At 34.0% G+C, this 14,857-nt stretch overlaps 2 protein-coding genes, 2 non-coding genes and 1 pseudogene across 4 annotated transcripts; 2 read left to right on the top strand and 3 right to left on the bottom strand.

The window, feature by feature from the left end:
* LOC105158969 (phospho-2-dehydro-3-deoxyheptonate aldolase 1, chloroplastic) lies at positions 126-3,575 on the bottom strand. Its single transcript, XM_011075897.2, has 5 exons — positions 2,958-3,575; positions 2,292-2,569; positions 1,775-2,051; positions 1,405-1,650; positions 126-576 (listed from the first exon to the last, which is right to left on the bottom strand). Exons 1-5 carry the CDS (start codon positions 3,465-3,467, stop codon positions 319-321), a joined length of 1,569 nt encoding a protein of 522 aa, XP_011074199.1. The 5' UTR covers positions 3,468-3,575; the 3' UTR covers positions 126-318.
* On the bottom strand, positions 6,763-6,835 carry TRNAA-UGC. The gene has a single exon. It is a non-coding gene; the product is annotated as a tRNA-Ala (tRNA).
* On the bottom strand, positions 7,537-8,656 carry LOC105158968 (protein EXORDIUM-like). Its single transcript, XM_011075896.2, has one exon. It carries the CDS (start codon positions 8,589-8,591, stop codon positions 7,647-7,649), a length of 945 nt encoding a protein of 314 aa, XP_011074198.1. The 5' UTR covers positions 8,592-8,656; the 3' UTR covers positions 7,537-7,646.
* On the top strand, positions 10,673-11,805 carry LOC105158967 (annotated as a pseudogene).
* TRNAA-UGC lies at positions 12,350-12,422 on the top strand. The gene has a single exon. It is a non-coding gene; the product is annotated as a tRNA-Ala (tRNA).

Raw genomic sequence — 14,857 nt, 5'->3', positions numbered from 1 at the left:
TATTGCAGTTGCTATATAATTGATTCAAGCTTGGACGAGCCAAGTTCGAGTTAGAATTTTTCAGTTAAACAAACATTTTATATACATCATGTATATATAAAACGGAATAAATAATGGAACAAGAATTGCAATAGGAAATCAAATCCGGCCTTAAATATATAGATCTTCCTGTTTATTCAGGTTTCATCAGAGATTCAGAAAGCTCGACTCTCTCAGGATACATATACAGTACAGACATAATTTTAACTAAAAAATATTTCAAAATCATATATATCTAGGCAACACAGATTGGGCAGTTTTTGAAGCCAATCTCGAGGTCTAATATCGCAGAGCGCTCTGAGAACCAAGCCTCCTCTTTCTTAGGCGTTCAGCGATGATAAACGCAAGCTCAAGAGACTGTGAGGCGTTGAGCCTTGGATCACAGTGGGTGTGGTATCGGGAGCTCAAGTCGTCGAATGTTACAGTTCTTGATCCTCCGATGCATTCTGTAACATTTTGGCCCGTCATCTCCAAATGCACACCTCCGGGATGACTTCCCTCTTGCTCGTGTACATCAAAGAAAGCTCTCACTTCCGCCTGATGCAGTAAGATTGAATGTCAGGCACAATAAGTAGCAACTATATGTTAACCACAATCATTTTTTCCATTTACTACTTACGAAAGTTCAATCATATTACTAAACAAAGTTCCTTGATTTTTAGATACTGTGCAACGCTACTCATAGTCGTCATGTTTTACATCACAGATTTTTACCATGACCATCTCGTTTCACGAAGGAATTTGTGATGTATAACATAACTGGAAGAATGCAGTGTAACTCTGCAGAAAGAAAGCATCTTTGTTAATATGTTTCGACGTTAAGGATTGTCAATGTAGTTATCCCACTCTAGAAAAACCATCTTAACCTACACATCAACATCTAACTTTCTAGCCTTCCACAATAAAGTATAATGAGAAGAGAGAAGAATTTCGTCGAAGAATACAAGTGCCCACCTACTACAATAAGTATTATAGAAGCCAAGTCGTTGATAAAGATGCCTGCCAACTATAGAAATTTCATGCGCAGTTAGGTGATGGGTCCATAAGTTAATATAAAAATAACTTTGTGTAGCCACCTAGCACATGTAAATTTTTTCATACCAGTTTAATTTAGGAACTCTTTATGATATTAACCTAAAAATAGACATCTCTCCTAACTGGACAAATAATTTAGGGCCATCTTTAAGCTTATTTGATATTAAGAAGCTTAAAATAGGCAACATCATGTTTTCGACTGAAGAATGTCATCTGACGAATGCAATTAGCACCCTCTTTTAAACTCTACGCGAGTTCTAGTTAAAGGCACCATTGTAAAGCACATAATAAACTTAACTACATATTTATGAGTAGTAACCAGCAAATTACCCTGATAGAATCGAAGGGGCGAGTTTTCAGACCACAGGGAGCTTTGATGGTGTTTCCATGCATAGGATCAGAAACCCAGGTAACAATTTGCCCTGCCCGACGGACTGCCCTGATTAAATGAGGAAGTTTCACTCTCATGTTCTCTGCTCCCATTCTTGTGATGATGGTTATTCTGCCGGGCTTGTTCTGAGGATTCAAAATCTCAATGAGCTTGACAAGTTCATTGGGATCCATTTTATCACTCACCTGATCAGAAACAAAGAAGAAAGAACCATTAGCTCCAATATACTAGTATCAATAGGACAAATATGAAAGCCAAATTATTTCAATAGTTGATTATGAAAGGAAAATGTCAATTTCGAACCAATACCTTAATACCAAGAGGGTTTGCAATTCCTCTAAGGAATTCGATATGGGCTCCGTCCAATTGCCTCGTTCTTTCTCCAACCCAAAGGAAATGGGCTGAACAGTCATAATACAGGCCAGACGTGGAATCAAGTCGGGTAAGTGATTGTTCATAAGGCAAGAGCAAGCACTCATGAGACGTCCAAAACTCGGTGGTCTGCATGACGGGATGGTCCATTGTGAGTCCAGCAGCTTGCATAAATCCTAGGGCCTCATCAACTCGGTGAGCTAGTTCACGGTACCTGCGTTTTGACAACCAAAGTTTCACCATTTATTGATAACCTGGTGAGCGAAATCAGAAAGAAAGTACTCCCAAGGTCCAGAACATCTGATTTGAAATTTATTAGCAAACCATCCAATTCTTGAATTATAGTTTGTGAAACTGACTTTGAACATAGTAGCAGCAGCAAGCGAAGATTGACACAATCAACATAAACTTGAAGCTTGTAGTCCATATATAATCAACACTGAGCTGAACATACCTATCACCCTGCTCGCTATGTTCTGTGAAATCCATGTTCCACTGAGTAACCCTCTGCATCGCAGCATATCCTCCAGTTGCAAATGCTCTCAAGAGATTCAAAGTAGCAGCAGATTGACAGTAGGCCCTGATCATCCTCTGTGGATCAGGGATCCTTGACTTTTCATCAAATGCATCTCCGTTGATGTTGTCTCCCCTATAACTCGGCAACTTGACTCCATTTTTCTCCTCAAATGGATCAGACCTCGGCTTTGCAAATTGCCCCGCCATTCTTCCCACCTATATTTTTTCCAGCAACAAAGTTACAAATCACTTTCTGCATATTGCTCAGTTAAATCCATTCAAGAATCACCACAGGAATCAATATACAATAAAAGAAGTCTCTCTACAGTAAAAGATTGGAATCTATAAAGACAATCTCATTTTGCTGACAAATAACTAACCCAAAATATCAAGCAAGCAATAACGACAAATTTACTAATCTCAGAAAACATGCAAATCAACCAATACCAAGAATAAAAATCCACATATTCTAAGCTAAAATCAATTCAGTAGAACATGGAAAAAAAGTAAAGGGAAGAAAAAGAACCCAGAATACAAATTCTGTTTCTCTCCCGAACGGACTCATGAAGAAGGCGAAAGAACAGGGAAGGCGAAGAAATTCGACCTTGATGACAGGCATTTGGCCACCAAACATCAAAACAGCGCCCATCTGGAGGAGAATCCTGAAAGTGTCCCTGATATTATTGGCATTAAACTCCTTGAAGCTCTCGGCGCAGTCCCCACCTTGCAGGAGGAAAGCATTCCCCATAGCCGCCTCACCCAGACGCTCCTCCAGACTCCGGGCCTCCCCGGCGAACACAATCGGGGGAAAAGCGTCGAGCGTCCTCAGCACCGACTCAAGATCCTCCTGATTCGGGTACTCCGGCAGCTGCAGCGCCTTCTTGGACTTCCAGCTGTCCAATGCCCATTTCTTGGGAGCCACCTTGGTGCCCACGGAGGCGGCGGGAATAGTGGTGGTCTTGGAAGTGGAAGAATCGGCGGAGTGGACGGCTGAAATGGGCTTGATCACGGATTTGACGGGGAGAGAGGAAGGAGAGACGTAGAGGGCGGATTGGGTTTGAGGAAAGGGGGAAGAGTTGGTGGGAAGAAGAGAGTTGTGGGATGCGAGCGCCATTGCAGCAGGTAGGTGGAAGAGCTGGAAGTGAGTGGGAGGAGAAAGGAAGGTAACCTTTGTATTCCGATACCTGAAGAGAGAAGCGGAGGGAAGGGGTTTTTATGCAAGAAAACGTGGTTTTGGGTTTGGTAGGATAGGTAAGAACAATTTCTTTTCTTAAGAAATACTTTTATATTTTTCTTTATTTTATTAGCTTCTACATTTGTGACAAAAGTAAGTTTTAAATATATATATATAAATTAAATTATCTTTCAAAAAAAATGTGAGTTTTTTAAAATAAAAATAAAAATTAGTATGGATTATTTAAAAAAAACTACTTAATAATTATAATTTTATTAATAAATTTAATTATAACAATTAAAAAACAAAAACATTACTATGAGCTTATTTCAGCAATAAGTTGTCCTTAAATCTATTATATAGTAATATAAGTTAATATAATATATTAATTTCAAAATAATTTGATTTTTGAAATTAAAAATAAATGTATTCGTTACTTACAAAAATAGACAAAATATTGCATTTATACTATTTATAAAAAGATATATATTAAATTTATTGATTGAATTGATGAATTATTGTTTTATCGTATTATAGTTTTTATTACCCAAAAAAATAATATATATATATATATATATATTATAAAAGTGTCATAAATTATATTTTTATTTAGAATTTGGTTATGATGGTGAGGGGTAGGAGGAGGGTTCTTGGTGAGGGAAGTAGTAGTTGAGGGCTACATTTGTAATTTGAGGTGTCATAGATTTGCCAATAGTCAAACGTGACAGCCTCTCTTGTCCGCCACCTAACTTTTATATTTTTAATTTTGTTATTTGGGTTCTTGAAATTGAAATTCTGGTGGAAAGAAACAACTGAGTGAAATGGCCACTGAATGACGATGCTAAACCAAGTTGACCTCCCCATAATTAAAATCTACTTTATCTAATAAAGTCTTGGATGTTGGTGTATACCTTTGAATATACCTACCTTCATTGTCTTGTTATTTTCATCTCTTTACTTTGAAAATACGTCTGCACCATAAAAGTCGAATTTTAAAATTTTCTCAAACTTCAGTTTGATAATTGGACTTAAATGAAACGATAATTTGGGGCGACCAGAATTTCACTGTCGAGCTAATGACGTGAAGAAATGTGTTCTTTAAAAATTTGAATTGAACTTTTTAATTTATATACCTCACATGTATAAAAATGACGCAAGTACACTTGTTAAGAAGAGAAAAATTATGGAGACGGTGGTGCAATCAAAATTTGCAGTAGAAAGTCAAACCAATCAAGAATTAAAATAAAAAAAAGTGGAAAATTGGGATTAAATAATAGTTATTTATTTGATTCGTTTGTTTGTTTGAGTAGTAAAAACTTAGAGGTATACAATCCGTGTGGGATTGGATCATAATTGATCACCCAAACACATGGAAGGTTTGTTGTGAACTATAAAATCAAAGTAAACATTTGATACTATTCGACGCATGTAATGAATGAAGCATCCACCATGTAAGACCACACACCCATCTAAAACAATTCCAATGTTTATGGTCTATGTATATAGATTATTTTATATATTTTTTAAAATTATACATATACATTTAATAAATATCAATATTGTTTATATTGACTATCATATTTTTTGAAATATTATACATAGACCCCCCAAAACATTAATAATATTACACAAACTACTCATACTTTCTGGCCGGCATGAGTGGTTTTTATAATTACATAAAAGATATGAGTAATTTGTGTAATTATCCCTAATAATAATAATAACAAGCTTGTTTGTGTGTTGATGAATTATGAGGAATATTGTAGTAGCACCATTCACATAACAACTTAAATACAATAAAGTGGACTGAATAATTTTATTATTCTTAGACATATGTCAAATAATTTTTTATTTGTTTAGGGCAAACAAAATCAAATTGTATATGACACCAACGGTCTTGAAAATTTTAATCATTTTTTTCCCTAAATTTAGCGTGTAATTTGTTTAAAGTGACCTAATTACATATATTTTATAACTAATGCAGATCTATATATAAATCCTCTTTTTTGGATACTTACTTGAGGAAAAAAGTGTTCATATATATATATATATAGATATACTAATATAAAAAGAAAAATCCCTCTACACTTACATAGAGTCATTAAATGATACACGTGAAAACAACGAGCCACAACCAGTAGTACTAATTAAAAAAAAAATCCCATTTTTAATCATAAAGAACGGTTACTTACACCATGGCACCAATTTTTCAAATTATCAAAATATCCCTCGTGTATTTTTCAACCACCCCCGTTCAAATTCTTATTCTCATCTAAATATCTATATCATATATATCCTCTAAATCAATAAATGTAACATTTATTGGTGTGACAAAATACATAAACAAGATTATCCTTGTGTTGTATGGACATTTGAGTGCTACCGTTGTTTTGTAAGTTTTATAGTGCCAAAACGAGCAGTTGGATGTGTGGTTTCATGCCTCAATTGCACTTAACTTAGGCATGATTAGTGGCTATCACCCCTACTCCTACTCGTATATTAAATAAAAAGGTAAATTACAGCCACCAAACTGGTATAAATACAAATATTCTATTATTATTTAAAAAATTATAAATATTTATTTAATTTTAATATCCCTCTAATTCATTATATATTCATTTAATTTTTATAGTGTACTGACTAAAATAATATACGGGTTATAAATTATAATTTTTTTCAATTTTCTAATTTTTATGGACTATTTATTTTATCCTTTCTCAATTGTTTTTATACTTTTTCAAATATACATTTTTTTTATTTAAAAAGAATCAGTAAGAATAAAGTAGTAATGTCCAACTCGCCGTTTATGAGCTGCATAATTATATTTCTTTTGAGGGGTTTATTTATAATTTTATAAAAAAAGTGAAAGCAATTTTATGAAAATAGGCGGCCGTAGCCACAGCCTACGTCCCTCGAACATTTTCCTAATAACAAAAAGATTTAATAAAAATGGGGCACGCAATAGATGTGTGTACCTCAGCTCCATCTTCTGCTGTCCATATTTGTACAATTTTATGATATATTATAAAAGTAGTATTTCTAGAGCAACAACTCAACTCTTTATATTATTTTAATTTTTTTTTTTAAAGAAATGAAATTATAATATATTTTTTACAACATTTTAGGGAGACACTGAGAAAAAGATTTGAACGATATCCCATTTTCATAAAATTGATTGATGTTTTTTTTTTAAAAATTAAGAACTGCATTTTTCAACAGAAAAATGCATATATCGTGGAGATGCGGGGGATCGAACCCCGTGCCTCTCGCAGGCAAAGCGAGCGCTCTACCATTTGAGCTACATCCCCATTTCCGACATAAGTGTCTTCTATATTTTTTATAATAATTTTCTTATGTTGTTCTTTATATATATTTGATGTTGCAAAAACCTTTTGTCGTCCACATAATTATATGATAACTATATTAAGATCTCATAATTTATGATTTTTTTTGTATAAATTATTTTTATCTTTTACGTAATTACATAAATCATCTCTAATAATAAAAAAATATGGATAAATTGTATAATATTATTAACGTTTTTAGGAGAAGTATGCTAATATTTCAAAAAATACGTGTAATTTATGTAAATGCATATTTTCGATGTATGTAATTATAATTTTCAAAAATCATGGATGATTGTGTCATTTGTGTAAAACAACCATAAATTAATAAGTACAGATATAATTATTTAATTGGATGTTTTAGTTACTTGGTTTTTTTGGGTGGATTTACTTCATAATAACACTTCATGCCCGACTCTGGAGAGCACTATGGGCCCTTAGTCGGACTGGGGTTTTCTGTCCTTTTAAGGATTTTGGGCTCTTGTATCTTTTTGAGCTCCGATGATATTTATCATTCTTTCGGGGTGGTGATATTTTTCATTCTCTCAGAGTGGTTCGGCCTCTTGTATGAACATCACATTCGTTAATTAGTTTTGTATATATATAAAAAAAAAAAAAAAAAATTAAACAAAATATTTTGACATAATAAATAGAGGACATTGCAATATAAGTAATTTCTTTTTATATTTCAAAATAAAACAATAAACAAATAAAAGAATTCAATTGGCAATATATGCATAGATTTCTATCCTACATATATATATATAACAAATTCTTAAACTAAAGTGGAGCATTTGGATGTGGAAGGATCATATATAGCTGGGAGCAGGTATTTCCGCCCATTCGCACCGTGCGCATTGTAGCTAGCACCACTCTGGGGGTCCACCAACAGATCCCCAGCATAACCAGGGTACGCTCCCTTAGCGTAGACTCCGGGGCAGGCAGATGCAGCCTCCAATGGGGCAGCAGTTGAGCCTTGATAGAACCCATTTCCAAATGGGTTGGTTGCAGTACCCGCCAGAAGCCCACCCAAATTCATGACGATACCGTCCAGGCCCACATCGTTGTTGGGCGCAACCAGTGGTGGGCTCTGTGGGCCGTAAATGGGCTGATGGAAGGGCCACGCGCAGTAGCCCGGGCACTGACTCTCCGAGTTCCCAACCCATATGTACGCAAACTTGTACTTCTTTCCCTTCACCAGGGCGCTCTTGGAACCGTGGGTCCCGCAGCGGTTGACGCAGAAGCCATCCACGGTGACGTCGGCGGCCGTGAGAACGACGTTGATGGCGTTCTTCTGGTCGCCCCTCGAGGCCAACTGAACGATCTGCTTCTGGGAGAGAGATTTTCCGAGGGAGTAGGTGTCGTCGAGGAGTTGTTTCCCCAAGTAGAGGGAGAGGGCTGAGGATGAGGTCTTGGAGCCCGCGAGGTGGTAGTATTTCTCGATGGCCTTCCACCAGGCGGCAACGGATGGTTGAGTGGGCGACGAAACCGACAGGGAGGTGATGAAATCAGCGACAATGGCCCTCTGGGAAGGCTTGAAGTTGCCGTACCAAATGAGATTAACAGCGATTGTGCCGTGGAGAAGGGCGCCATTGTGGTAACGGAGGAGCTGGTCTTGTGGGTCTTGGAGCGGAGTGCTGAGGAGTCTTGAAGCAGAAGAGATGTTAAAGAGAGAAATTAGAGCCAAGAACTTCACTACAATGAGATATTGAGAAGCCATTATTGAAGAGAGAGAGAGAGAGAGAGGGAGTGATTGATGTGGATGTGGATGAAGAGAGAATGGAGAAGAAGGGTATATATAGATATAGATGTAGTAATGGGGGGTGATGGTGATATTGAGTTGGGGGATTTTGGGGCAGAAAGAAAAAGCAGCCAATACTCAAATTCAAACGCGTTTTAGGTTTATGAGAGCAGAAGTAGAAAGCATTACAGCGTGCTGGTGGTGGAATTGTGTGTTTCCTAAAATACCCATGTCTTCCTTGTTTTAGTACTTCCAAGACGTAGCCTGTAGGAATATGCATGCACCTAACCTAATCCACCATATGCTATATATTAAACAATTCTAAACTCCTGACAGATGAATAATTTGTATTTTTAGTAAGTCTCAAATGAACCTCAAATAAATCCATTGTCCTACATAATTTCTATTTGAATGTGATCAATTTTAAATGATGTCCTCGTTAAGAGTGTAAATTTAATAATGAAAACGGTAATAAAATAGTTGTATTTACTTCTAAGATAAATTTACATTACCAATTTTTAAAATTGAATTGAATTATACAAACACCTCTTAATATTTAAAATATTACAAATACATCTTTATGAGGGGTGCCAGTAAACTTTACCTCAATGAATATATTTGAATATTTTATCCATAAACAAGAAGTGCATTTATAATTACAACTTATATAATATCAAAAAAAATACTTATATAATTTTGTGAAGAAATATAAAAAATATATACTATGTAATTAGACTTAAATTAGGATTGTGTCAACGTATATAATTTTGAAATGCGGTAGCAAGTATCAGGGAAATGAAGGGCAAAATGGGAAAGTGAGTTAGAGGGTGAAGAAAAAGACAAAAGGTTGAGGGGGGTTTAAAGAGTTAGGACAGGCTGGCTGGAGCGGAGCTCATCATTGGAAACCGCGCTTCCCCCAGCTGTCCACTCGCCATCCTACTTACCTACTTTTTCATTTCTTGTCCCAAAACCTTCTCTCCCTTCAATTTTTGGGAATTTAATTTTATATATACTTTTTGTAAAAAAAATAACTATATATTATGTTTGGTATTATTTTAAAAAATAATAGAAAGATGAAATAAAGGATAGTAGGATGGGGAGTTGAAAAGCGTTAAATTGTAGAGAGTGGGAGGGCTGTTTTCATATTTTGATACACCAAAATGAGCTGTCTTGTCTCCTCCTCCTTCCTTCCTACCTTAGCTAACACCCAAACCAGACACTGTATAGTCTACTCACTTCAATGCTACCTGCACCCTCCTATGCATCTATCTTACTTCCATTTTTCATATTATTGTTATTATAGAATAAACCACATCAATTATTTATTATATTTTCATTTTGAAATAAACTCATAAAATAGTTAGATAAGATAAGATTTATGAAATTTAGAAAAGATATTAGTAATAATAAATTTATAAGTGATTTGATAGAATTTGTTAAGATCTTAAACAAAATTAGAAGATCTTATTAGCTATATTTTTAAAAAGTTACTAAACACTTTGTAGCATTTTATCAATTTTCAAACATATTATAAAATAATTTTAAAGAGTTTATAAATTTATCTGTACACCATCTTAATTAGGTAGCAAAATAAAAAGTTGTGATCGAGGATTTGATTATGGTAGATAATATTAATTTTATTATAGATAATAGTGATTTTCGATAAGTAATATATATAGATTAAGTTAATAAAATATTGTTGGACTAGTAAGATTGAGATGCTGGAGCATCTAGATTCCACAAACACAAGTATGCATCATTAGTTTGGTATTTTATATTGTATTTAATTTATGTTTTAAATATAAAATTATTGATATGTTTGATTAAAACATGTAAAAATAAGAAATATTAAGTTAGGGTGGGAAGGTTGGTTGGCTGGAAATAAGCTGTAGTAGTGGACCAGTCCAGTCCAGTAGTGAAAGGCATCAAAGCTGTAATAATGCTTTTTGTTCTCTTCTTCTCTCTGCTCTTTACAAAAACCGCGTCCCACTTTTGACTAACATCTATTCCCCCCTCCCCAGCTCTTCTACTGCTCTACTCTATATAGATACCCTTCTTCTCCATTCTTCCTTCATCATCCAATCACAATCACAATCACCTCTCTCTCTCCCTCTCACCGCAATGGCTTCTGATCATTGTTTCTTTGTGTTCAAGTTCTTGGCTCTAATTTCCCTCCTTAACATCTCTTCTGCTTCAAGACTCCTCAGCACTCCGCTCCAAGACCCACAAGACCAGCTCCTCCGTTACCACAATGGCGCCCTTCTCCACGGCAAACTCCCTATTAATCTCATTTGGTACGGCAACTTCAAGCCTTCCCAGAGGGCCATTGTCGCTGATTTCATCACCTCCCTGTCGGCTCCGTCGCCCACTCAACCATCCGTTGCCGCGTGGTGGAAGGCCATCGAGAAATACTACCACCTCGCGGGCTCCAAGACCTCATCCTCAGCCCTCTCCCTCTACTTGGGGAAACAACTCCTCGACGACACCTACTCCCTCGGAAAATCTCTCTCCCAGAAGCAGATCGTTCAGTTGGCCTCGAGGGGCGACCAGAAGAACGCCCTCAACATCGTTCTCACGGCCGCCGACGTCGTCGTGGATGGCTTCTGCGTCAACCGCTGTGGGACCCACGGTTCCAAGAGCGCCCTGGTGAAGGGAAAGAAGTACAAGTTTTGCGTACATATGGGTTGGGAACTCGGAGAGTCAGTGCCCGGGCTACTGCGCGTGGCCCTTCCATCAGCCCATTTACGGCCCACAGAGCCCACCACTGGTTGCGCCCAACAACGATGTGGGCCTGGACGGTATCGTCATGAATTTGGGTGGGCTTCTGGCGGGTACTGCAACCAACCCGTTTGGAAATGGGTTCTATCAAGGCCCATCTGGTGCCCCATTGGAGGCTGCATCCGCCTGCCCTGGAGTCTACGCTAAGGGAGCGTACCCTGGTTATGCTGGGGACTTATTGGTGGACCCCGCGAGTGGTGCTAGCTACAATGCGCATGGTGGGAATGGGCGGAAATACCTGCTCCCGGCTATATATGATCCTTCCACTTCAAAATGCTCCACATTAGTTTAAGAAATTGTTATGTATACGTAGGATAGAAATTGATGCATATAGAGAATAGTGGGAATTGAATTCTTTGATTTGTTTATTATTTTTTATATTGAATTATAACATGAAAAAGACTTTGTATTGCAATGTTGTTTGTTGATTATGCTGAAATATTTATAATTTTCACTCCAACTCACTAAACACTAAAAATAAGAACACAACAAACTAATTATTTTTAAAACTAAACTACATTCACAAAATATTAGATGGAATTTTTTAAATTTCAAACTGAAAATGACTGAATAAACAAAAATATATTTATTTTTTATTTATATAAACGATTTTTTTAGAAAGAAACTATTCAATAGTGTAAAAGTTACTCTTTTAAAAATTTGAAATAATGAAATGATTGTTCTAAAGACAAACTAATAATTTAACAAATAAAAACGTTTTTCTGGAAATAAGTTTAGTTTATTACTGACTTAACCGAATTTAAGAAAGAAACTAGAAAACAAAAACAAGATATAAATATTTTTTTGAAAATAAACTAAATTTGAAATTAATGGATGGCATTTTTAGAAAATAAACTGAAAAAAGATAAAAGTTATATAAACGAATGGACATAAAGAATAGTAAGAGAATGAGAACTAAAATGTATACAATGGACCTAGAAAACATTTTGGTCAGAGATGGGGATGTAGCTCAAATGGTAGAGCGCTCGCTTTGCATGCGAGAGGCACGGGGTTCGATCCCCCGCATCTCCATCTTATGTTTTTCCTGTAGAAAAATGCAGCTCTTAATTATTTTATGATTTTTCTTTGTTTTTTTTTTAATGGAAAAACGTAGTTCATAGTATTTTTCAGTTTTCAATGATTTTTATTTGTAGAATCGTGTTACTCGAAACACTTTGCCTAATAATTTAAAATGTCATAAAACAATTTTGCAATCATGTTTGTTTATGTTTTTTATTTTCGGTAGAAAAAATATATATTTTTTAATTTTATATAAATTTTTGTGTGAAATAATAATATATTTCGATTAATTAATAAAATTATATTTTATATTGAATTGTGGTGTCAAAATCCATATATTTCTAATCAAATACATATTTATACTATATTAAAAGAAAAGACGTTTTTCTATCACAAATGGCGGTTATGACACCAAAACACCAATTTTGTTGTTATGCAAATAATACTGCTAAATTGATTTTCTTGTTTTTCTTTGTTGCTTTTTTTCTTTCTTTTTTAGAAATATGATATATCCATTATATATATTTTAAAATATAAAATAAATTTTAAATAAATATGTTTTCGCTCTCGGTTTCAACATACACTTCCACATGAGCACTTTAACCTTTTTCTTCACCATCTCCTTTCCCAACATACCCTTCCCTATGTTGTCTTTTTAAGACTACTTGGTACAGTTATTCGATCATCTCATTATTACAATTTTATACTCCACACCTCACATTTTGGGTTAATTATATTTTGCCCCAAACAACTATTATTGGGGCTTGAAAATGAAAAATAATGATAAGTTACAAAAATTATAAATATTTGGAGGTGATTTCTCAGAAAAATAAAAAATAAAATAAAATTGACCCCACCTGTAATTTATCCTAAGATTTAAGAAGAAAAAAGTTTCATATTTGCAGCCATTGACAATTTCGGACCGTCGACGTGAAAGGGTACTTTTGGGCTCGTTGAAACAGCCCAAAATAAAACCCAAATACCCCAACCGCTTCGTCAGAAATATTACAAATGGCCCATAAAGAGTTACCAATTAGATGCGAGCGCCGTCTTTTCTTCTCGTATTTTTGTAAAGCATCAGAAGCACTGTTAGTGTGCAATACGCAGTAAAGATTTTCAATTATATTTTATGGTAAATTATAATGAATTTTTTTATAATTCAATAAAATTTAAAATATTTTTTATTATTTTAAAAATTATTAATTTTTTTTTTAACGTTCGTCTAATAATTAAGTTATTTCGTTAGTTTTCGTTAAGTTTCTTTATCTATTTTTTGCGGTGAATTGAATACTCTTGTGAACTACGAAATAATTTTAGTTATTTTTTAAAACTTTTTACTATTTTTTATGGACTTGAAGGACAAGAAGAAAATTTGATACCGTTAGCCTTTTTTTATAATTTTTTAATTATAAAAACAACAAGGGTAAAGTAGATTTTTTATATCTTTATCCAAATATTACATAATTTCATTAAACACCAGAAATATTAATAATTAGATACTCCAAAAAAAAATTAATATTTGCATTTATGTAGTTTCATTATCTATACTAATATAAAAAAGAAAGCCATCCACATTAATAAATAATGGTTAATAACACTATTGCATTGATTTTTTTATAAAGCTAAAAATACCCTTCACCTAATAAGATAATTAATTTATTCATCTTTACAAATTTTATAGTAATTGATGAATTAGTTTTTTTCTTTTTTTTTTATTTTAATATAATATATTACTTATATATTTTACTTTTATTTATAATATATTTTGATGTGTGAAAGATTATTTATTATATGTACGTACTACGATTAATATTAAAAGAAATAAAAAGGGAGAAATATAAGAATTTAAATGTTAAAGTTGAAACCAAGGAGACTAAGTGGACAACACCATGTATGTATATGTGTGGTAGCAGTAGTAGTTGGCAGGTTTGGTTTAATTATTTTTTTATTATTAAAAAAATTATATCAATATATTTAAAATAATTAATATAATATTAATAATATGAATTGCATATATAGTCTGTTGCACCATTTTTTGTTTTTTTTTAAATTTCTGAATTAGAGTCACGAATCCAATCCGCGACTTCAATTATTGGTCACAAATTCATAGCCAACTAAGAAAAATTGCAAAAACTCCCTATTATTGTTGTAATTGCAATTTAATTAACATGCCACACTATGACCAGAAAACAATATAGTTACACTCTTTTTTTTTAAATTAGACTAACTCTATTTTCGAAATTTCTCCATTTATAATGGTGTCCTCTCTATTAGAGTAATTTGGACGGAAACTACAGATCGCAACAAAATTAATATATATATTTAGATATAAATGTTTAATTTTATTTCTCATTCAACATTTCATATAAACTATTGAGAATGTAACTAGTTTGATTCATTTATAGCTACACTTTTTTTTGAATGCTAATAAATCGAGATGAGTATTT

This window comes from Sesamum indicum, linkage group LG3, assembly GCF_000512975.1.
Source record: "Sesamum indicum cultivar Zhongzhi No. 13 linkage group LG3, S_indicum_v1.0, whole genome shotgun sequence".
NCBI lineage: Eukaryota > Viridiplantae > Streptophyta > Magnoliopsida > Lamiales > Pedaliaceae > Sesamum > Sesamum indicum.
Note: the sequence above shows the minus strand (reverse complement) of the source record. Positions and strands in the feature narration are given on the sequence as shown.